This window comes from Adiantum capillus-veneris, chromosome 11 (genome assembly GCF_014529385.1).
Source record: "Adiantum capillus-veneris isolate H3 chromosome 11, ASM1452938v2, whole genome shotgun sequence".
Classification (NCBI taxonomy): domain Eukaryota; kingdom Viridiplantae; phylum Streptophyta; class Polypodiopsida; order Polypodiales; family Pteridaceae; genus Adiantum; species Adiantum capillus-veneris.
Window position 1 is genome coordinate 97,236,185 of NC_140941.1, and position 24,403 is coordinate 97,260,587.

General features: G+C 44.2%; 1 protein-coding gene across 1 annotated transcript in view; it reads right to left on the minus strand.

Annotated features, from left to right (window-relative positions):
• Positions 1-24,403, minus strand: part of LOC147447701 (alpha,alpha-trehalose-phosphate synthase [UDP-forming] 1-like) — a 97,947-nt gene that overhangs the window by 34,927 nt on the left and 38,617 nt on the right. Inside the window, exons 5-7 of the mRNA XM_086523421.1 lie at positions 10,351-10,452; positions 10,121-10,271; positions 9,415-9,503 (exon numbers count right to left, since the gene is read on the minus strand). Coding sequence (XP_086379547.1) covers positions 9,415-9,503; positions 10,121-10,271; positions 10,351-10,452 — 342 coding nt within the window. The remainder of the gene's footprint in view (positions 1-9,414; positions 9,504-10,120; positions 10,272-10,350; positions 10,453-24,403) is intronic.

Here is a 24,403-nt window from a genome sequence, read left to right on the forward strand (position 1 = left end):
CAAGATCCGTCTTTCTTCAAAACCAACAACACTAGAGAGCAATACGGTGAAGTACTAGGCTCGACAAGACCGTTTTCCAAGAGGTCTTTCACTTAGTTCATAATCTCTTCATTCTAAGCTCAGCTCACACAGTAAGGTGGCAGGTATCAGATCAATGGTATGATCTTCAGGACGAGCAGGTGGTAACTCGCCTTGCAGGCTCTCTGAGAAGCAATCGGCATGAGAGTAGAGAAAATCTTGGCGTTCTTTATCTAGTTCAGACATATTTGTCCTATCCTTATCACTCAACTCTTTTATAAAGATCGAGTAAACAAGCAAACTGGATTTCATTAACTTTGAAATGGCCAAAGCCGATACAATAGGGACAGACTCGCCCTTAAGTTTAATGTCAAGTAGAATGGCTCTGCCCTTCTCTGTGGTCAATGTCGCTTTCCTTACCCGATAGTCGACCACGACGTTGTTCTTGTGGTACTAGGGAATTTCCAAGAGAATATCACAAACTTCCAAAGGTATTATGTAAAGGTCTTCATGCCCCAAATACCGCTGACAATGCAACCGAAGTTTGCCAATGACAGGTGTAATGGCTACGTCCCTGCCGGGTGCCGCTAGAACTGCCTCCGCAAGTAGTCCCATCCGATCGGGAGTGATCTCGAGCCGCGCCGCCAATTCCGGTGAAATGAAGTTAGCCTTGGCTCCTCCATCAAAGAAGATCAGGGCTTCTTGGTCTTTCACTTTGCCCCAAGCTCGGCAAAGTTCTGTACTCTCATCCAACGTGCTAGGACCGGTACCCACGCAATCTGGAACCAGTCCTATTTTCATCTTGCCGTTTCTTCCACGTTCCTCGGCTGCTCTCGAACTCTCAGGCCTTTCGTCGTCCTTGTCGTTTTGTTCTTGCTGTGCCTTTTTAGGGCACATTGCGGAGATATGTCCAGTTTTCCCACATCCAAAGCACTTCCCTTCCCTAATCTGGCGAGCTCTCTCCTGAGGAGTAAGCTTGGGTCGTGCATCCTTCTTTTCTGGGTTGCTCTTCCTCTTTCTACTTTCATTTGTCGAAGTCTGTTCGGCTCTTTGTGTCATGATCTCATCGGTAGGGTAGGTCAAACTGCCTGAGTGAATGGCAAAACCCTGTTTCGCATGACTCATCAACTCCTAAATGGAAGCTGACTTTTGTTCCAAGTAGTGATCTCGGATCTTTGCTGGAAGGCTCAAGGTAAACCGCTAAATCTGGTCCTTGAACGAGATCTTCTTAAATGAAGAGGCGGGTAGAAAAGAGCTCCAGAATCTCTCGCAATACGCGTCTTCTTGGTCATCCGAAGATAGTTTCAAGCAGTTCGTATATCGCGTTCATACTCTCAGGTCAGCCAAGAAGAAATAAAAAGCCTCTTGAATTTCAGCCAATTAACTGGCACAGTCTTGTTTAATAGAAGCGTGGACCACCAAGTTCGAGCATTCCCCTTAAAGTAAGAGGCAGCTCTCCGAATCTTAGAGTGCTCTGAGAAACGCCCTCCCGCGAAAGCGATGTCAAACTGCTGTACAAAAGACAAAGCCTTCGAAGCATCTCTATAACCAAAAAACGTGTCAAATTTAATTGATTGTCCACCTTTCTTAAACTCTCGGACTTTCTTGCTTTTGTCTTCCAGAAAGTCATACTGGTTGGCTTTATAAAAATTCTTCTTCTTTGCGTAAAAGTTGTTGTCATCAGAGTCCGAACTGTATGTAGACGAGTCCTCTGTAGAACTGTCAAGCAGGGCGAGATTTAGACTTCTTTGCCTTTTTCTTGCCCTATCCGAAGCGTTGCTTCTTGCTTCCTTTTTGCCTTTTCTGTCTTCTTCGCTCAAGTCAGATGAGCTAGAAGAACTGTCAGAAAAAGAAGAAGAACTGTGTACTCCTTCAAATCGAACACGCTCTCTTCTGCCTTTTCAAAAGTAGACTGACGACCCAACTAACCCGGGAAGTCAATGCCTTTCTTCTGCTTTTTGCCGTGCTTTTTAGCTTTGTTCTGCATGTCCAAAAGCTGAGCAATTCGTGCATCAACAACCTCTTCTAATTCTTTCTCTGGATACTTCTTGGGAGTAGTAGGTTTCTTGAGAGCGGGTTTTCGGGGTGGTTTTGTGGTCTTCTGCCACTGCGTGTGCACCTCCTCGAAAGAAGTCTTGCTCATATATTTTGCCAATTTCGGGTCCTTGGCAAAATTGAGCATCATCTTTGTTGCATCGCCGATCGATTGTCGACACTCCATCTCTTGACGCTCCGCCTGAGTAGGCAGAGGCGGGCCATACTCCTTCCATGAATCTTCGTTGCGATCCCTTCTCGCATCTCCGGATGCAGAGGGAGGCGACTGATCTTTGCCTGAAGCCATAAGTGCAGCGGAAAAAAAATAGGAATCGGATTTCCCGTGGAAGAGAAATCGGCCGTGCTCTGATACCACTATAACAACCTTGGACACTCCAAGTCAAGAATCTACCACGACACCACAAATAATCACTTCAAACAGTTCACACTTCACAATTGATTCGACAATGGCCCGGCGGAGTTCCGTGCCTAGAGATATTGGCCCCAAGAATGGTGCCCCTTTCGGTATTTCTTTTTGTATTAATCTGTAACTCAAAGTACAAGCAAGTAGCCGGGACTCACTCTGAGACTCTGCGTCCAGACGCTCTGCAGAGTGGGTGCCCGGAGACTCTTAAATAAGTTTAAAAGGGATGCCAAAAGCAGAGCCCCAAAAGCTTCAAAAGCAGTCCATAAAATCTGCCCCTAAAATAAAGCAAAAGAGTTTCTTTCTCTCTCTCTCTCTAACTTGCGTAAAAAAAGCAAAGGATTTGCATAGTCAAAACTGCCAGCGCTTGCGTAGCCTTTTTGCGTACACTAAAGCTGGATTTTACGTACGCTTTCTGCCGCTTCAGCTTGGCGCGTTTTCAGCCGCTACGTCAGCCCTGGGATTTCTGCCAGCCGGAGGGTGTGTGTACTGGGCAGCCACATCACGAGTTTGTGACAGGCACTTTCACAACCAAAGTGGAAGTTGGCCAAGCCGAAAGGACTTGATTCCATCGAGAAGAACAACACTTGGGAGTTGATTCTGTGGCTTGCCAAGCGGAAAGTGATTGGAGTCAAATGGGTTTACAGGACCAAGTACAAATCTGATGGTTCTTTGGCCAAGCACACGGCTTTTCTCAAATCTGTTGGTTCTTTGGCCAAGCACAAGGCTTTTCTCAGAAACTTGGTGTGGACTATGACGAGACCTTTGCACCGATTGCAAGAATGTGGACCATATGGATAGTTTTTTCCCTTGCTGCCTTTTTCGGGTGGCCGGTTTTTCAAATGGATGTTGTTTCGGCATTCGTCAATGGTGATTTGAGGAGGAGGTTTATGTGGAGCAACCTCCAAGTTTCGAGGATCCAAACTTCACAGACATGGTTTGTAGGTTGCTCAAGGCTCTCTACGGCCTAAAGCAATCCCCTAGAGCGTGGTACCAGAAGATAGATTCATTCTTCCTACAACACTCCTTTCAACGATCTTCTACAGACCCCGACTTGTATATTTACCATGAGGGAGGATTGGTGACACTTGTTATCCTCTATGTGGACGATCTTGTGATTATAGGTAGCCATGTTGGGCACATCACATTCGCAGTACTGTGGAAACCTTGGCAGAGGAGTTTGAGATGAGAGACCTTGGCTTGCTTTATCATTTTCTTGGATTGGCAATATCGCAGACAGAGGGGGGGCTCTTTCTCACCCAAGAGCGCTACACCCAAGAATTGTTGGAAGCATTTGGTATGACTGAGTTCAAACCTATCTCAACTCCCATGGATCCCAATCAAAAGTTATCATAGTTTGATCTCCCCATTGTAGCAGATGCTACACATAATCGAAAACTGGTCGGTTCTCTCATCTGGGTACTCAACACCCGGTTCGATGTCACTTTTCCCGTGGGACTCCTCAGTTCTTTCAACCATTGGAGTTTGTTGTTCACAATCATAGATCAGCAGTTGAGCATGGACTACAATTCAAATCTAAAAAAGAGACTAGATGACCTACTAAAGCTAGATGAGATAAAACAGAGCGCTATACTGCAACAGCAGGTAGTTCAGCAACGAAAGAAATACTAGCATGACAATAAGATCAAAGTTGGGGAGTTTCAAAAAGGCAATCTGGTTCTCCTCTACTAGTCTAAATTAGGGCCAAAGAAACCTAACTTGAAAATAGCATGGTTGGACCCTATGAAATCGATTGGGTGTTCTTCACTGGAACAGTTCGGTTGAAAGATTTGTCTGGATTGCTGCTACCTGGTGTCTACAATGGGTCTAAGATAAAGTTATACTATTCAACAACATCAAAACCTCCAACGCAACCTACTGCATTATCAGACACATCTGATTCTGAAGATAACACACTGGACCTATTTCTAGTCAGATCTTATCTACATCAAGGCATTGAGGGTTTTCAGACTCCATGTAATCTGGGGTCGCTCACACACCCCCTTCCGAGGACAAATGATCGAAAGTCAATCAAGTATATGAGTAAGACACCAGACAACCTAAAGACCCAATCAAATATCCAACAGGCATCTGAATGACCAACAGCTACAAGCGATACATTAATGATCGAATCTCTTTGGAAAATCAGATCATAATCATTGCAAATATTGACAAATGCATGATGCCCGACACCCCAATAGCAGTTGTTTATCTCTTCGAGGCGCGAAAGAAGTGGGTCAGTTATGGCTCGAACTAGAATCACCATGACGAGAGTACGCGACCCTAAGTCCATTTCGTTGTCCTCTGCACACACAACCCTTTGCGCAAATGCTATTACCTGCACATTCTCGGCAAGACATTGCCTCTGTTCACGCTCTTTCCATCGCCAGCTAGCTCAAGTGAATTCTCGTTCTTAACCCAAGGCACTTCCCAGACTTCACACATGGGCAAAACGAAGACCTCCAAAGCAATGCAGGCAGTCCTAGAAGCAAAGCAGTTGGAATTGGCAGCAATAGAACAAGGAAGTATGCATTCAAGGATAATGAGACGGAGTTGCTCCAGAATTGGGATATGGCACTTCTCCTAGAGGCAGAAAAAATCCCCATTGACATGTCTGTGATAGAGCAGGTGGTAGATACCTTCAATCCACACACTGCTACGGTAACTATTAATGAAAGAAAGGTTCAATTAACTGCTACAGTAATTTCACACATTTTCAGACAACTATAGGATCAGAAAGTTAAAGCTTGTACAGCTGAGAAGATGAACATAAAGCAACATACAAATTCGCAGGCTAACTCAAAAACAACCCTACGTATATATCTGAGAAACTCTTCAGTATGCTCCTAGCCAGAGCTCTGGACAGCAAGTATCCCATTAACCTGAGCACAACGTTGTATAACAGTGTGATCGCTCGGACAGCCAAAGTGAAGACCCAGCATCTTCCTAAAGCCTGGTATGTCTGGCAATTTTTCTACCAGATGACTTGCGAACCAAATCATCCCAGACTTCGGGCACTGAATCCCAAGAAATCGGAAGACCAGTCACTGGTGTTAACAGGATCAGAAGGGCAATCAAAACAGTCCACATCAGCCACAAAGAAACATAGTCTAGCAATTGACCAGACAAGGGATCTAAAAAGCCTACCAAGAAACAAAGTCTCAAATGAATACAGAGACAAGCTAAGCGCCAAGGCCAAGAAATCATTTGGCACATATGTGGAGAAGAAAACTGAAAAGACCACTGAGCTGACAAGTGGGACATCAGAGGAAAAGGCTATAGTACTACCAGTTACAACACCAAAAACAGCGATCGATTTACAAAGAAATCCAGTTCAGACAAGCCAGATGCCAAAGACATCTGGATAAGCAACCATCAACACGGCACAAGTAACGGCAACATTTACAACAATAGTTCAACACCTGGCTTCGGGACTTACGGAACCAGCGATCTGTTGATTGATACCACATGATACCTACCCCTACCATACCCTGTTCCTGTACTCACATATGAAATTGACACGACAAATGTGGATACAATTACAGATAGCTGCATAGTTATGATCCAAACACGGTGGAATACCATTGTGAATACTTTGGCCCAGATGACGGAAGCTCAGGCCAACAGAGATAGTTCTACCATTGACCAACTAAGGCAACAACTGGCACAAGAGACCCGGGATGCAAAACAAGTGGAAGTTTGAAGTCCATAACCTCAAAGATCTTCTAACAGATGAGCAAGTAGAAAACCATTAAATAACTAGAGGAGCAAACTAAAGAACTGAAATCTGAATGCTGAAAAATGGAATCTAGGGAAAGAATTAAAAGAGTACTTGTCCATGTTAAACCAGAAACAAGCGTCCATTGATAGTTTAAAGGAGGCCCACAATGTAATGAAGCAGTCAATTATGGAAAAGTATATATACCAATCTCTGGTAGATATCACAGACTTTGACAGAAACCTATCCTTGAATCTGGCGGACCTACAAAATCTCGTTGCAAACATGAAAGAGGACCTGGAGGATAAGGCCACCAAATATACAAGTTCTTTAGCCAATCATGCACTTCTGGAGAACCTCCAGGCAAGCCACGATGAAGACGACAAGGAGGACGACACTACGGAGGTCGATCTAGATTCCACTACAAAGAAAGATGATGATGATGATGATGAGAATACAGATGCTCCAGATCAAAGCCAAGGAACAGGTCCAGGCTGACTAGACACCAGACCAATCCTAGCAGCCACCCGATCAGATGCCTGAGAATCGATCAGATCAAACACCTGGAAGCCAGGCAGAAAGAGCCCAGACAAACACACTGATCATACTCAGCATGGGATGGTCTTTACACGCAGGAATAAGGGGAAAGCTATCCATGTGGAAACACACTCAGACAATAACTCTGAATTCTCCAATCAGTGTCTCGGTCTCAACAGGCAACTTAGGAAGGAAAAGCAACTCCAGATCCAGCATTACCTTAAGGATGACGATGATTATGTGGATCTGGAAAGATATGAAATGTTGTTTGTTGGGGCCAGGAGAATGATAAACCAATGGAAAGATTTGAGCTATCACGAGCAACAAGCATGTTAGTTTCCTCCTCACCCGAATGTGGTCCACGTTTTAGACCGAATTCTTGATTACATGATTCTCCACGCTGATATAGACGGAAGCAGAAAGCTAACAACAATGAATGTGCAAAGTTTGGGTATTCACTTGGAAGTACTCTTAGGAGATCGACCCGCCTATAGATGCATGTAGGATATCGGAAGTGAAATCAAGAGAACACTCCGGAAGCTACAGATTGCTCAAAGGATCTTGGATCACAAGGTATTCGTCATGCTTGAGAATAATGCATCCACTAGCAAAATACTAACAAAAATGACAATCAGGGAGCAGGAACAGACATTAATGTGAATGTTCCATATAGTAAGAATCTCACGGAAACTGATAACCTCTGAAAATGAGATCGTCATGAATTACATAGAAGCAATACCGGACTCCCGAGTTCTGATTTATACATTGCCAATTAAGGAAGATGAGCTTCCGAGGTTCTACCCAACTCTGTACCCAATCTACAATGACCTGCAGATCAAATGAGGTACATTCAGATAGTAGACGAGATTAGAGACTGATATGAGCAAATCAAAGCTTTATGAGTTGCATGGAAGTCGGTGCTCAATGGCACTGAGAAAAAAGACACGGTCTCAGAGCTGAAGGATGACCTTATCAATTTCAGAGGTATGATGAATCAATGGAAAACCCAGGTCACCCAACTGATAAAGCACACAAATAATCTGCTTCAGCTATCCATTGAAGCTTCGAAGATTCCTGCAAAGGAACTACCAACAAAGCCAGTTCGGAGACCCAGTTCAAAGAAATGTTTGAAGTACTCTTTGAAGCTCGAACCAAAACAAATCAGCCAAGTCCAGCTGGGTGGATACAAACAGCTTCAATATGCCACAAGCTGGCCAAGGCCAGATTGACCAAGGGAAAGAAAACTTTGTATGATCCAGATACAAAGACATGACACGAGCCGGAGGGAGCAGCTGGGGCAATAAATCGCATTATCATGAAGGAAAACCCGACTTCCAACATTCCGCAGCACGAGATGGTGGTCAGACATGACCAGCTCAACTTGTTCAGAGAAGAAGGCTCGCGGGTGCAAAGTCTAAAATTTTGTATAGGACAAAATTCAAGAAAGGGGAGGAGGATGTAGAAGGTGGAAACCAACCCTTAGAGAATACCTTGCATGGGTTCTCTCTAAAATTTACCTAGAAGCTGTTCAAATTACTTGACCAAGTCACCATCTTCTACGCTATACTGTATGATCGTGCCGATCAGTCAAAACCCACTGCGGGTACCTATATATAGAACCTAATAATCCTACTTTGGGGCCTTAACTCTTGAATCTTGGAGACTTCTTGAATCTCTGCTTATAGAACATAGGAGAGCTTAGGAGTACTTTGTACAAATCCTTGTATCATTTGTACTTTCCAGTTAATCATTCCAGAATCTCGATCTGAACCAGTTGTAATCTTAACCAATGGTCTATTTAGTTCCGTTCATTTGTTCATCTGAAGTCTTATGTCAATTCATCTGAAGTCTGAATCCGTCATCTGGTCATCTGAAGTCTGAAGTTTCCATCTGATCATATGAACTTGGTCAGTTACTTTGAGTCTAACTATGGAATAGCTGTCAAGCGAACCAGCTCATTCCAAAGCTTTTTGTTGATTTACAATAAATTCTTTTACCTCTTCTTGCCTATGACTACCTCCAGCCAAGTTTACATGTAATAACATGCGTACAAACCGCCAAGCACAGCCAACCGACGTGCACAAGATTCAACTGATGCATTTTTTACTTACGCTAAGGCAATAAGCCTAAGGCTGTACTGTTCAGGCAACAACAAAAAACTCGTTACAAAGAAACCCGTGAGGGGTTACCAGAATTAAGAATACATACACAAAATCTTTAAAAAGAGATATTTGACAAGCTGAAAATAGTTTGAAACATCCCAATTTTACTCTATGCGCAACCAATTTTTGCTAGCAACTTTACCAGAAAGAAAAAGAATACGCAATTATTTCGTGTGTTCCAAATGCAGATGTCCTGTGTCTGATATGCAGAATTTTGAAAGAGCATATTGCAGATCTGGAGGCAGCTGCTGCTTCCAGAGTCAGAGAATGCTTAAAGAAATAGCCCAGTTGAATGGTTCAAACAACTAGCTACTCTATATGGTGTTCACAATACCAATCAAACCCTATATTTGGTTCAGAACTTACGCTTCAAATGATATGAATGAAACAAAAGCACTGTCCATCTCACAGAATATGCAGATATTGAAGAATAGTAAGTTTTATAAAGTCCACTGCCATATTTGATTGGATGAACTTAAACGCTGCAAATTACCAGACAGCCAACAATCTAGGATACTTACAAGATGATGAATAGGCACAGTGGTAAGCGTTCCAAACCGACCATTTATTCTTCCCACAATTTCATGAACCTGACTAGTGAGGCGCTGATCTGTTATTAATATCACAACCAAAAAAAATATGCCTGAGTCTCTTTGTAGGACTCCTTGAACGCTTGTATACAATAAGCAAGCATGATCATCAATAGTCCATGACATAATAGATTTCGAACACAGGACAGTCAAGTCAACAAGGAAGATTCTTCTAGACTTTAGCACAGCAATCAAAGAGAACAAAAACAAAAATTGGCCAAAACAAGAAGCTCTCTTTAAGCAAAAATAGGATCTTTATGTTCCTCACTAACTCCTTGCCTAAGCTACTATTGAAGTTAGGTGTGGGTTTAGCACAGCCAGCTTTCACTCATAAGTTTTGCCACTTGAAAGGTCGCAAAAGTGACAAGATCAGATGGACAGTCAAAGGAAGTTTTTGGAATTGGAAGACAGGAAAGCCTTTAACCCTGAGTCAACAATACCTTTTATGGACATATGTATGAGAAGATGTAAAGGATAGATAAGGCAGAGCATGTGGACGATATAAAGCACGGACACAGCAGAGCATGGAGCTTTCATAAATAGGCTTTTAGAGTTCGATGATCTTTTGAAAGTTAAAATCAGGTTAGAAATTATTATGCATATACGAGAACTTGTAAAAGCCAACATAAGTACATACAGTCATGAACATCTGTTCGTGTTGGAACTGCAATTTGCACCAACAAGACTTTGTCCCTCCATTCAACATTTTCATCCAGAAATTTCTCAAACGCAAGCAACTTCTGAGGAATCCCCTTTATGGTGTCTAACCGATCCACACCAAGCATCACCTACAAGATCATAGAAGGTCAATCAAAATGGATAGTATCCATCAAAGAAAAAAGTTGCATGATTTAGCTACAGAGCTACCTTTCGACCAGAAAATTTCTGCTGCAGTTCTTGGATATACCCTTTTACATCAGGCCTAGAAAGAGCTTCGGAAAAACGTTCTGGATCGATACCAATAGGGAACTGTAAGCACATGACATAGCAAAAGATTATGCTCTGTACTGCTGTGTAAGTCCTCAAGTTCCTCAGAAGGATGGCGTGCCCTCCAAATTTACTGGATAAAAATAAAACAGCACATACAGAGTTTTGGAGACTGCAGAAAGCAGATTGCCAAGTAATATGTACAACCTAAACCCACTCTCCATCCTAGTTAAGACCAAAAAGGCATGTTTCAGGAGAAAAACACACTCCGATACAGTTGGCTCATTCAAACCTCGATTTCTAAGTTTAGGCAAAACTTTTTACACCTTACACTTGACATTCGTTTTACATCCATAAACACGTTCATAATCTGTTCACACTGTGCACAATGACTAATTCAAGGATGGTCTATTACTTTCAATGACAACCCGCACTAAAACCTGTGTAGCTTTCATCTGCAGCTTTTCATAAACAGTCTGACTAGTGGCCATATATGCAATCTGTGAAAATGTCTCATCATAATCAATCCCCGTCCATCAAGGAAAGCCCTTAGCTACAAGTCAAGCTTGTGCTTATCAAAAGAACCATCTGATTTGTACTTCACTTGACACCAATGACCTTCCAAACTTTGATTTCTAAGTTTAGGCAAAACTTTTTACACCTTACACTTGACATTCGTTTTACATTCATAACACATCCACAATCTGTTCACATTGTGCACAATGACTACTTCAAGGATGGTCTGTTACTTTCAATGACAACATGCACCAAAACCTGTGTAGCTTTCATCTGCAGCTTTTCATAATCAGTCCGACTAGTGACCATATATGCAATCTATGAAAATGTCTCATTATAATCAATCCCCGGCCATCAAGGAAAGCCCTTAGCTACAAGTCAAGCTTGTGCTTATCAAAAGAACCATCTGATTTGTACTTCACTTGACACCAATGACCTTCTAATTCTTTGATCTCAAGACCGACTCCCATGTATCATTCTTCTGGATGGAATCGATCTCAGATTGCATAGCCTCCTTCCACTTCCAATATGAAAGGGCCACCTAAACAGAAAACTATTCTCTATCCATCATGACCGTACATCAAATTATAGTTCACCTGTAATAAGCTCAATCCTTCTCGGAACGTTCTGAACGTTGAGACTGAGGCATAGTACCATGAGTATACCTATATGAAGATAACTTTGTAACATTAAAAGCTTTTTTTAAAAAAACTTAACCCAATTTCCACAATCTGGAGGAACACCCAGAATATCATCATCCTCAGCACCACAATTTGAACAATCGACCACATCATCATCAGGTTGAATCTGCAAGTCATCTTCCTGATCCTGAAATGCTGGAATCAGAGAGGAGGGTTCATCCGTAGTACTCATTAGCCGGCATGCTGAGCAAAGGAAAATCCGGAGATAAAGTGGACGACTTGGGAGCCGGAGTCCCCCTCTGAAGGTACAGGCTCACCAAAGACATCATCGCAGCTGATAATGATATCCTTCCGATTTGGATCGTAAAGACGGTAGACTTTAGAAAGAGTGCTTAATCCAACAAAAATCATCTTGTGGGACTTAAAATCAACCTTCCCCCCTCTACTTCTTTGGAACATGGATGGACAAAGCATCACTCCCAAAAATACAAAACCGAGAGATTGTCCAGCTTTCTAAAACTGAGACTGTTGAGGAAACGAAGTTGTCAGAGGACAATCGAATGTGAGAACAATTGGGGGAACTCACTCTACCCATAATGACCTAGGTAGAGCATAGTCCGGGTCTTCTCAGGAACAGACCTATTATTCTATTCTACAACTCCATTCTCAAAAGGAGATTCAGTGTTCACAAGCTCACGATTGATGCCGTTGTCCACACAATGCTTCACAAAAGCATTGCAAATGAACTCACCACCCTTATCTGCACAAAGTCAAGAACTGCCTTTCTATTTCCCTGTCCACTACTCTACGCCAATCTTGAAGATCTGAAAAGTCTTGCCCTTGTGCTAAAGCAATATACTGGAGCGAAACAAATAAACCCAATCTATCAGCAACATAAAATACAGAGCTCTACTGAGGTTATGATGCCTACATGAGTCCCCATAAGTTGGTGTGAAACAACCCCAAAGCTTGTCAAGTGGAGTTGCTTTGGAATAGCTAATCTGATTACCACAAACAGAAGAACTACACCGTCCTTGCTTACTTTCAACATTGGGTGAGCCAGCAATCGCTCGAAGAGTGTCAACATTCAAGTGACTAAACTAATAGCACCCTAAGTCACCCGTTGGAGCGCGTGCTTGGGATCTGAGATCTGCTGTGATGACTGCTCCTCTGGCTGTCCCCTAGCTGGTGTAAAGAAATCTGTGATCTGTCTCTAAGACTGGCTCTCCCATGAACTCCTCAGCAAGCTCTCTCTATGTCTGCGTAGCTCTAGTAGAAACAATCCAAGACATCTCTGATCTTCATACCTCATGACTCTAGAAAATGGTCCAAAACCCTCTCTGAACAGGCAGTGGAAGCGGCCTCGTACCTCATAGTATACGGGGCAGTGACGTGTAGCGCAGCTTTGTCTCTAGCTCTAGGCGACATAAATGACATATCCTAGCCTTTGCTGGTACCCCTCGAAATCGGCCAGTCTCCATCTGAAGCTGATGTGAGGATGTGCGTATCTGCCCAATAAATAGCACATCGTATCCCATGAGATAAGTGTGTCACAAAATGATGACGTGGCAATCTGGCCCAGACAACAGCAGATGACCACCCGCGGCAGAGCTGCTGACGTGGACTGATGGTACGGCAATCTCATGACGTGGCAGCAATACGGACGTCCACAATTGGCGCTGACAGGCTGATGATGTAGCAGCCCGAAAAACGCGCTGACAGTATGCTGATGTGGCAGAACTGTACAGAAATCCACTTATTGTGCTGGTGCTTTTTTTGGCAGTTTTGGAGGACCACTTGCTTTTGGGGCAGTTTGCTTTCAAGTTTAACTACTTTTGGGGCTCTAATTTTGGCATCCCTTGTAAGAATAAAAGGGCCCAAGGGCCTCACTCTTCAGAGCATCTAGACATAGAGTCTGAGAGCAGAAGACCCCTTCGAAAGTTGTACTTTGCTCAAGATTTAATATAATAAAGAAATTCCGAAAGGGGCATCAGGTTTTGGGCCAATATCTCTGGGCACGGAACTACGCCGGGCCATGTCGACCAAATTGAACTGTGATTTTGAAGTTTGAAGTAAGTAATTCTCTCGTGTGTCGTGTCAGATTCTCGACTTGGGGTGCCCAAGCCTGTGAAGTGTGTATCCATGTATGCATGCCTAGTCACAAAACCGTCCTCCGTGAGTTGTAGAAGATGCTCTCTATAGAAATCCATCTTCGTACCCAACTCCTGTGCCGGCTGTATCCATGTGCTCCTGGTATCTAGATGAATCAGATCCTGACGTATGAGTCTGGTGATCTCTGTCCGTGTGAGGGATAGGGACGGTGCATCCAAGGAGTACTGGAACAGAAGCAATCTATCCATGTTGAAACCATGTGACTGGAACCATGATGTCATCTGCCCATACCAACATGTTGTGTGGCCGTGCAGTGCTAATTGTAGGGATGACTCCAAGGCTAGCCGAGCGTATCTATCTTCAGGGAGGTCCCATACATTGTATAAAGGATACTAATGTACTCAATGCCTCGACCACGAGGAGCCCGGCTCGAATAATCTCATGTGGCACTGAGGCTTTAGCCCGAATCATCCGAGAAATCATAGACACCAGAGGCCTCTCCATACATCTCCATCCATCCGTGTTGCCAGATCTGCCATGGTGGTCTACTGAGGATCCCCAGATCTGAACTCCGTAAAGCATAGCTAAAGCCACTAGAGTGTCAAAGAGCCAGAGCTTTGTTCGTGGTTCATGAAACTGAATCTGCGAACACATCCTCTCCAATCCTCCCAAGGCGGCATAAGCTCTCGTCAGTCTAGCCTATGCTGCTCTCCTCAAAAGAAAACACCGGTCCACTGAAGACTACCCCAAGATAAGTGTATGCATCTGAATACTCCACTGTCTCCTTGCCATACGTAAATGAAGGTGCTGACCTCTTGACCCACTGTGATGTGGTGTTGAACACCATGACCTTGGTTTTCCCAAGGTTGACAGACGATCCACTATCATGAGCAAATGTGTGCAAAGCATCCAAATGGCGTTGCATCCCCTCCGGAGATTCAGAAATCAACACTATATCATCAGCGTATATCCCTGCTAGCTGAGCACCCATGTCTCCCTCTCGTTCTACATAATCTGAAAACTAATCCACATACATCCCAAAAAGAGTCAAAGATAGGGGGCATCCCTGATTCACCCCAATAGTGGAGTGGACCATGTCAGACATACCCTCAGTAGTGTGTACCCGCCCTACTACTGTCTTGTGTAAAGCCAAGATCCCCCAAATCATCTCTGTGAGCACAGTAATGTCCTGTAGTCGGCGCATAAGTCTTGTTCTTGGCACTATGTCAAAAGCTTTGCGGAAATCCACAAAGCTACACTAGATCCTCCTGCCATGGTGTCTACCCTCCTCAATCATAGCTCTGAGTGTCAGAATCTGGTCGAGAGTGGAGAAGCCCCTCCTGAATCCTACTTGCCCTAATGCTCGTATGCAGCTCCCTCTCAAGAATAGATGCGTACAGCCTAGCCAATGTGTGACCAACCATGATGGTGCAATAAATTTCCGGGCGTCATGGGATCTCCTGATTTGAAAATAGGTACAATCGTGGACATACTCCAAGTCTCAAGAAAACCCTCATACATGGCTCGATTAAACATCATAGCAAGAAGCTCTGCAAGCATATCTCTGGCATGGATAAAGTGCTCTGCTACCAGACCATCATGGTCATGTGCTCTCCCTGTCTTCATCCTGTCAATGGCTTTCCTTACCCTCTCAGCCGTAAAGAAAGTACATGTCTCAAAGTGTCTTCGGTGGGTCCGTCAAAGGTGGCTGGCTTGATGCTGTGTAGAGAGATGTGGCGTATTTCCCTAATGTCTCTGTGGAGGTGATGGCTGGTGGTGATGAATGCTCATGGAATAGTCTCCATGCCTCGCCTAAGTCTTGGCTCATAAACAGCTTATGTAGATCCCGCTCTAGCTGAGATATATAAGCCCTCTTCTTTCGTCGCACTAGCCGATGGAAGACAATCCATGATTGTCTATGTGTGGTAGTATCCATGATCACCTCCCTCTGCAATCTGATCCTCGTCTCTCTACACTCCTTATCATACAGTTGTTCTGGGGCATGCTCCCCAATCGTCTCCGTGTAGGCTGACTGTGGGGATATGCCTCTGATGCTCCATCATGGAGCATCTCTGTCAGTATCTGAGCGAGCTCATCTAGTGGCCGTCCTGGATCCTTAGTGCATAGCTGCCTGTACATCTCATCCATGTACATGGAATCCGTCTCCCTGATGAAGGTATACCAAGTGTGCGTGGAGACCTCTGCTAGTGGAGCTGTGCTCAAGTGAAAGGTGAGAGTAAAAGACAAGATAGCATGATCAACTGCTACTCCAACTGGCCTAGTGCCCACCATGAAATCTTGAAAAGATGGAATGAGACATGGCTGGGCCATAACATAATCCACTGTGCTAGCCACATGTCGATGTGGAAAACATGTGAAACCTCTCGATGTAGAAAATCTATGTAGGTCATTCAAAATGGCCAATCCATGTGCAATCCCCATATATATCAAGTATTTGCCATACTCAGTGTGCTCCTCATCCTTTTTTAGTCTGGATAAGCCCATGTCTGTAGCATCAAGCTCCCTAAGAATCTCCTCCAGGTATCATAGAATATTGTCTGATGATGGGAAATCCTAGCATTGAAATCCCCCAGTATGATAATGTCACCATCCCTGGAAAACTCCCATATGTCATCATCCAAAATAGAAAAGGGGGATTGTCCTCTAGGTGGTGCATATACTGACATACTAGGAGGAAGATAGCAAATAGCAATGTAGAGATATTTGCCTGTCTCGGCCTTTAGTCTCACCCACATGTACCTAGCCTGCTCATCCTTGCGTGCTACATGTATCTATGGCTGCAGCTCCTCCTTGAATAAAACTGCCACTCTCCCTGAGCCCCGTCCTCGAGGCTCTGATCGGTTCTCCTGTCTACAAGCTGTCTCCCACCTATATCCGCTCACCTGTGGCATGGACTGCCCAGAAGCCTAATGTGTCTCGGAGTAAAAAATGATGTCCCTCCTAGTGAAGCTATCCATAAAGGCACCTACATAAAGGTGTAGAGATCCATTACCGTTCCAGGCGGCTACCTTTAATTTAGTCCCATAGGTCATGCACCGTCATGTGGAGCGTCGCTCCATTGTCACGACCCTCCCATCACTATAAAAAGCAGTCTTCCCCTTTTCCCTTGCCGCTCTAATCTCTAGCATTACCTCCTTCATATGAGCAATCTGCGAGAGTGTGAGGTCGTCCCCAAGAAAAATACCCGTCTTCTTAAGAGTGGGTCTTATGTCCTTCTTTGCTTCCAGAGAGGGGAAGCGGAGGATAAGCGCTCTCTCCTTGGAAGTTTCCCTCTTGCTTCCACTTTTCTTGTTACCTACTCGCCAAGCTTTTGTATGCGCAGGCACAGTAACCCCCATCATAAACATGAGTTCGTTGACCTCTTCCTCAACATTATCTTTGTCTTTGAGGCCGGTAATCCTCACATGTAAGGAACACACACGCCTCCTTTGGTCCTCTGCTAATGTCAAGTTAATGATGGTGGGTGTGGGGGTGGGGCTGCTTGTTTTACTTTGCCTTTGCCTTTTTTGGTGACCTCAATCCATTTCTCGGCCTCATCCGCTTTCTTTTGAGTTTTTGTAATTATGTCCCTCCAAGAAGTCGTCATTTCTTTATTTTGCTTCTCCCCTTCTTTGATGACCCGCACTTGCTCTTTTATGGTGTTGAGCTCTTCTAGTACCAATGGTTGGAGTTCCCCTTCTTCGAGTGCACTTTGTGAGGGCACCTCTGCAAACTCCTCCTTGAGTCGTGCAATCTCCTCATCCTGGGCCGTCACCCAACTCCTGAGTGTCTTTATTGTGCCTAGGAGGCTACGGTTGATTTTGTTGACTTTATGAGAGTTTCGGTGATCTCTCTCAGCTTCATCGGCTTGTCCTAGAGTCTTGAAGATCTTACTGCAAGTTTGATGAGCAGCTCTCTTGGGCATATTTTGAGGTGTTTCTGTGGTATTTCAAGATCTTCAGTATAGGCGGAGCTTCTTGGTCTGGATGGTAGTCCAGCTTTATGCTATCCTGGTGGTGTGCGCCATTGGTTAGTGCAAGAAAATTCGAAGCATATCTCCGTAACTTGTCTAGGAAAAGTATGGGTACGTCCAATTCTCCGTCGGCCGTGGGGTAAACAGCAGAGGTCTACCAGCGCTCAAAGCAAAGGGGAGAGAGAGAGAGAGAGAGAGAGAGAGAGAGCGTTCGAATTCTACAATCAATTGCTGTCCAGCTTGTTTTTTTTTTGTAAGTGAATTAGGCTTTAATGTTTAAAGGGTATTCAATGAGGTTTTAAAAAGTTGGCACTGACCGGCCATTTTATTTTTTTTTAAAACCCCTTTGGTTGATTTTATAAAGTTTGTGCGCTGCTGGTTTGGTTACGTAAAACAGCCAGCGTTGAATAAACAGCCAGCGTAGAGTTTTTATGCTTTGACAAAGGGGCAGCCAGCGCGCGAAGAGGCATCTATCGAAAACGCTTCAGCAAAGCCCAACGAAGGGATGCGCACACTGAAAAGGCATGCCGCCGGGAACGGGTGCGAGCACGGGAGCGACGCCGGGAAAGGGTGCAAGCACGGAAGCAAGCCGGCAACGAAAAGGCACATAACAAATCACCAACATTACGTGTTCATTGGTACATCCGCACACACACTTTTGTCTCTGGTACGCCCACAGACACACATCCGTCTGTTATCTATTGTAGTAAGAGGAGAATAGAACTAGATGTGAGTTACCTCATGCCAGCATGCTCGCGGATGTCACTGTTCTTCTGCTGCCATACAACTCCGGGAAGGGGGTAGAGTGTAGCGATGAGGGTGAGAGGCTCACAACCTTCCGGTCCCGGGAAAAAAATTGCTATGATACCACTGTGAGGATTAGTGGTGCTAATCCTATTATTAAGATTAAGAACTTCATACTTAAGATCAAACTGAGACTCAAGAGATTGAATGTGGGTTTGATTGATTGAATGAATGCTTGAAAATTGAGTACAATAGGCTCCTTATATAGGAGATGAAGAGGCACAAATGAAAAGACACGTCTCATGGTGAAGAGATGCGACTTGGACGTAAGGATACATCCTTTCGGCGAAGAGCTGCAACCATTGGACGAAGAGTCGCGACCATAGAGCGAAGGAGTGTGATCAGTCGTTGAAGGAATGTGGCTTTTGTCGACGAGGTATGTCTCTTGAGTGAAGGGTCGTGACTATCAAAGCGTAGGGGTTCTCCTTGGCATGGCACTTTGCGTATCTGCAACTAGGAGAGTAAATCACAATTGTGACACTCAAGATCTCCAAAAAGCACGAAGCTGAGGGGAAAAGCCAATGGTCGGAATAGGAAAAAGGATATCTATAGAGACGGAGAAGTAGGGGGCTGAAGAGGCCTATGACTCCAAGACAGGGTTGCATAAATCTGCTCAAGACTCCTACAACTCTATAGGGAGCAAGAAGTAGGGGCTGAAGAGGCCTATTGTAACAAACTTGGACGCTCCAAGTCAAGATTCTACCGCGACACGACAGGAATTCACTTCAAAACAGTTCACAGTTCACAATTGATTCGACACGGCCCGGCGGAGTTCCGTGCCTAGAGATATTGGCCCCAAAGACTGGCGCCCCTTTCGATATTTCTTTTTGTATTAATCTGCAACTCAAAGTACAAAGGAGTGGGAGGGTCTCACTCTCAGACTCTGCGTCCAGATGCTCTGAGAAGTGGGAGCCCTACCCACACTAATAAAGGGTTTAGAAGGGATGCCAAAAGCAGAGCCCCAAAAGCTGCCAGTTTAAAAGCATTCAAAATTAAAGCATCATCTGACAAGCCCTTGGGAATTAAAGCAATCATCCAAAAGCTTTTGCATAAACGGGAAAAGCATGTCTCCGTATAGTTGCCACGTCAGTCTTGCTGTTGCATCCAGCGCCGCAAATTCCGGACAGTCCGTACGGCAATGCCATGTCAGCATTTACAGCAGCCAGGGCAGGTGTGTGTGTACCGGGAAGCCATGTGTGTACAGGGCAGCCACGTCACTAGTTTGTGACACCTATGAGAGGGTTGCATAAATCTGCCCAAGACTCCTACAGCTTAGGCGATACAAGGAAATTCTACCCGAACACACGAGGTGGCCATAATTCCTGATTCCCTATCTCTAGAGCACGAACTTATTCCAGAGGGACTTTCCGTTCTTCAGAACCTGTCCTCGAACCAGCGACCTGCACCTGTTCATTATTTCCTTTGAGGAGTAACCATGCCAAATTCTCAGGACGGAGGTGGTCAATCTGAAGACGCCCTTACTCTTATCAAAGAACAGATGGCCACACTCTCCACAAGCCTCGCATATCTTCTCAGTCGTTTGGATCAGATGCCGACGCAAAACACTTCTCGAAGTCGTCCTACTGCTTCCCAGACTACACATGCAACATCTTTCACACCTTCTTCCAAAGCTTCAGTGGACGAACCAAACAAACCCGATCCAACTGATGAGGTAGACAATCGTGAACTTGAAATTACTTTATAAAATTTTTATGCTGCACAGAAGAAGAAATTGGATGTTAAACTGCCTGAGCCCTATAATGGTCGCCGTGACAAGCACGTACTGGATCAATGGCTATTCAAAATGGAGATCTACTTGTCCAACACCGGACTAAGTAGAGAGTAAAAAAGTTGCACTTGCTAGTTCTCTGCTCAAGGACACAGCATTTCTTTGGTGGCAACGACGGGTTGCTGATGTAACACACACCTTGGGATAAATTCCGGCGTGCTATTCGCAAGGTGTTCGAACCTGCCAATGCGGATTTTAATGCCCGGTCCTCTCTTCGCCGCCTAAGCCGAACAGGTTCCTTGGCCGTGTATATCGCAGAGTTTCAAAGACTAACTCTGGAGATAGAGAATCTCAACCCTCTGATAAACTACACAGTTTCATTGACGCGCTCGAACCAACCCTGAAGGACGATGTGCACAAATACAACCCTACCACCTTGGATGCTGCAATAGCCTATGTGGAGCGTCTTGGCAATAATTGGCACCCTACACGGAATTTTCTCCCTGGTGACAGATCTTCAAATAGCACTCTCTTTTCACAGCGCGATCGCAGAGAAAGCTATAGCCAAAGTCAAAAGCACCAATCTCGGTTCACACAGCAAGCAACAAAGCCTTATTCAACTTCAAGTTTCTATTCTCAAGATCGACAATCTCAAAGTAGATCTTCTTAAAATGCTCCACTTGATCATGGTAAAGGACGTGATTTTTCTCAAGATCGGCGTTCTAATCCTCAACAAGGCTCTTCGTCAAATGCTTCTTCGACTTCAAAGAAGGACGGATTATGTATAATTTACGGTGGTGACCATAGATCGTATCAATGTCCAAAGAAACCACATCCGACTAATTTGAAAAGAAATTCCAACGCGGAAACATCATCGAATTTTGAACAACCAGGACAAAGGAAAATATGTGGTCAATACAATTCATGTCTCAATAGATACTACTCTGCTTATGAAGCATGCTCAGTGCAATTCTTCAGTTTTGGAGCCTATCTCAAAGCAAGTTTTGAGCCTTCTTGGAACTATCAATGGTCGCTCCATCAATATTTTGGAGGACAACGGATGCTCGAATAATTTCATCAACACTTAAATAGTTCAACAGCTTCGTTTGCCAACTCAGAAGACATCTCAATTATATGATGTGGACTTAGCAGATGGATCAATTTTAACTTGTGATGAGACAGTTCAACAGTTGCAGTTCGATATTCAAAACTATGCAGATCAACTAGATTTCAAGGTCATGCCTTTATCTTACTACGACATGATTCTTAGTTATTATTGGTTATTTCAGTATGATCTAGTCATTAGCTTTTGAGGACATACTATCACTTTGTTCAGAGATGGAAGTGAATTGATTTTACACGGGCTTTATCATGCGAAACGAGTGATTCAAGCCTCACGTGTACAAGTCAAACGACGTGATATAGTGGATTATGAAACGAATATGATTTTCAATGCAGATGCAGGAATTGTTTTTAATGAATTTTTTTCAATAACTTCACCTGCATCAATTGAGGAAGACAAAGATGATTTCAAGCAAGAAGTTTTTCCAAGTGATATTTCGTTACTAGACAAAGATAAGGATGTAGTTGCAAATTCCGAGTCCAATGATGATTATGATTTCTTTGATTTTTTGCTAGATGATGATATGCCAATTGCAAGTCATGAAGTGACATTATCTGAAGATAATTCTGAAGAATTTTGGGATTCATTATTGGAAGATGATTGCAATATCAATCCAAAATCCTTTCCACTGATTAATAAAGTTGAAGTTACCCCATTTGAAGAGTGCCTTGAGAAGATTTCCTCTTCACCAAATGTTTCGCACTTATCGAAAGATCTTAAACCAAACATTTATATCACATGAAGGATTTTGAAGATCAATCTCTTGTTGCAGTCAACCTGATTATGCCAGATTCCTCTAAAAAGTCTTTGAATAATGCAATGACATGGGATTTAGTAGTCAAAGTAAAAAGGTTTCGCAAGAAGCAAAGGTTCAAGACAAAGATTTCAAATAACTCAAAGACTCAAGATATTCGGAGACTCAATGCTTTTCTAGAGTTCTATCAACATCAAAAGTCAATTCTTTGACACGGCCTCTCATTTTAAATGGGAGGGAATGTCACGATTGTGACTATGCTACGGTATTACATATACTCCTAGTTGCAGATACGCAAAATGTTATGCCAAGGAGAATCCCTACGCTTGGATGGTCACGACCCTTCGCTCAAATGACATACCTCTTCGCCAGAAGCCACACTCCTTCGACGATTGGTCACACCCCTTCGCTCTATGGTTGCGACTCTTCGTCCAATGGTTGCAGCTCCTCGCCGAAAGGATGTGTCCTCACGTCTAAAGTCGCGTCTCTTCACTTTGAGACGTGTCTTTTCATTTGTGTCTCTTTGTCTCCTATATATGGAGCCTATTGTACTCAATTTTCAAGCATTCATTCAATCAATCAAACACACATTCAATCTCTTGAGTCTCAATTTGATCTTAAGTATGAAGTTTTAAATCTTAATTATAAGATTAGCACCACTAATCCTCACATTGAGGGGTTTTCTCACCATTGGTTGTATCTTGTTATGTTGCTTTATGTCATATTGTAATTCGCAAAGTCTACAATGTGTAATATTTGGTGATATCCACGAGGTCCAAGCCGTATTTTGAGAGAGAGAGAGAGAGAGAGAGAGAGAGAGAGAGCGAGCGAGAGAGAGAGAGAGAGAGAGAGAGAGAGAGAGAGAGAGAGAGAAAGAAAGATTTTTTAACGTCCATAGGAGGCCGAAATCGGCCTATGAGACAAATCAAAGTACATGGGGTGGGTGTCCTTTGGATATCCTATGAAGGATGAAAAGGTACGAAGCAAAAATAGCTATCCTGTGTAAGGACTGAGGGAGGAGGGAGGTGGTACAAGGGTGGGGTTCTAAAAACAGGGGAGAGATGCAATCCTATATACTGGGGTATATACAATCATGAAAGAAATGCTATCATATCTCTAGCTCCATCCAGTCCCGTAATCAGGGTGTAAGACATGATGCATGGGTGAGTGAGGTGTGAACAATCCCCGTAGGATGGCGACTGGATCTGCAAAAGCTCGGATGCGTCTCTCCTCTAGAGATCTGTAGTAGCGCTCCTGGATCTCCTCGATCTCTCTCTGGTGAAGTCGGGGTGCCCTACGCCCATGGGGACGTGGACAACTGCGAGCTCGGACCTCCTCAACCTACTGTAGAGTCACTCCTCTCTGAGTAGTCTGGGATGGTGGTACTATTGTGCCCCTCTGGAAGAAATCTGTAAGCTGTCTGGAGCTCGTCTCTCACGACTGATGATGTGTGAAGGAGAGAGTCCCGGTGCTGTTGTGCCTCTATGAGAAAGCGGCCGAAAAGTCGTTGGTCTCTGGACTGAAGAATCTGGTGTAAGGTGGGCTGATCTGCAAACAAAGTCGGATATCTGCCTCTGATCCCCTCATATGCTCTACATCTGCACACAAAATGCTCCTCACTCTCAATGTCTGCTGTGCAAAGTCTGCGTATCCTCTCTGCCCTGGGGACATGTGCAGCTCTCCCTGCCTCAATCTCTAGCTGGTGTGATGATACTCTGAGCTGTCCAATGGCGACCCGTGCTCTATGTGGCATGTGGACATCCGCGTATCTCGGTCTCTGGATGAAACCATCTACTAGGATGGTCAGGAAGTGGTCTCTGTAGTATTGCCTCTTCGTAGGAAGAGGCTCTCTGGGTGTGATCCATGTCTCTCGGATGTATAGTTGCCAGAGATCCTTTCTGAGACGATTCCTCTCATGGTGTGAGAGGCGTATGTATGGGGCGTCAAGATCATACTGAAAAGGGGGCAAGTCTGTGATGTCCAAGCCATGGGATGTGAACCACTCTGTGACCTGTGAGTACCATGCTCTGGTGTCCCCCTCCTGATGTAGCTGGATCAATGCCTCGAAAGCTCTGCGTGTGAGTCTGTTTGGTGGAAGCTCTTGCATGCACTGGATGAAGCAAATTGTCTGGAAGAGGGCGTCTACTAGCATCGGTGGTGCCGCTAGCTCTGCTCTGATGATGTCGTGTGGTACTGATGGTTTGCTATGGAGCAAACGAGAGATCATAATGATCTGTGGGCGCTCTATCTGTGTCCAGAGAAATGCTGAGAGTCCTGGTGCCCATACTGCAGCAGCGTACATCATGGCACGTGTAACTAAAGTGTCGAAAAGCCACCCCTT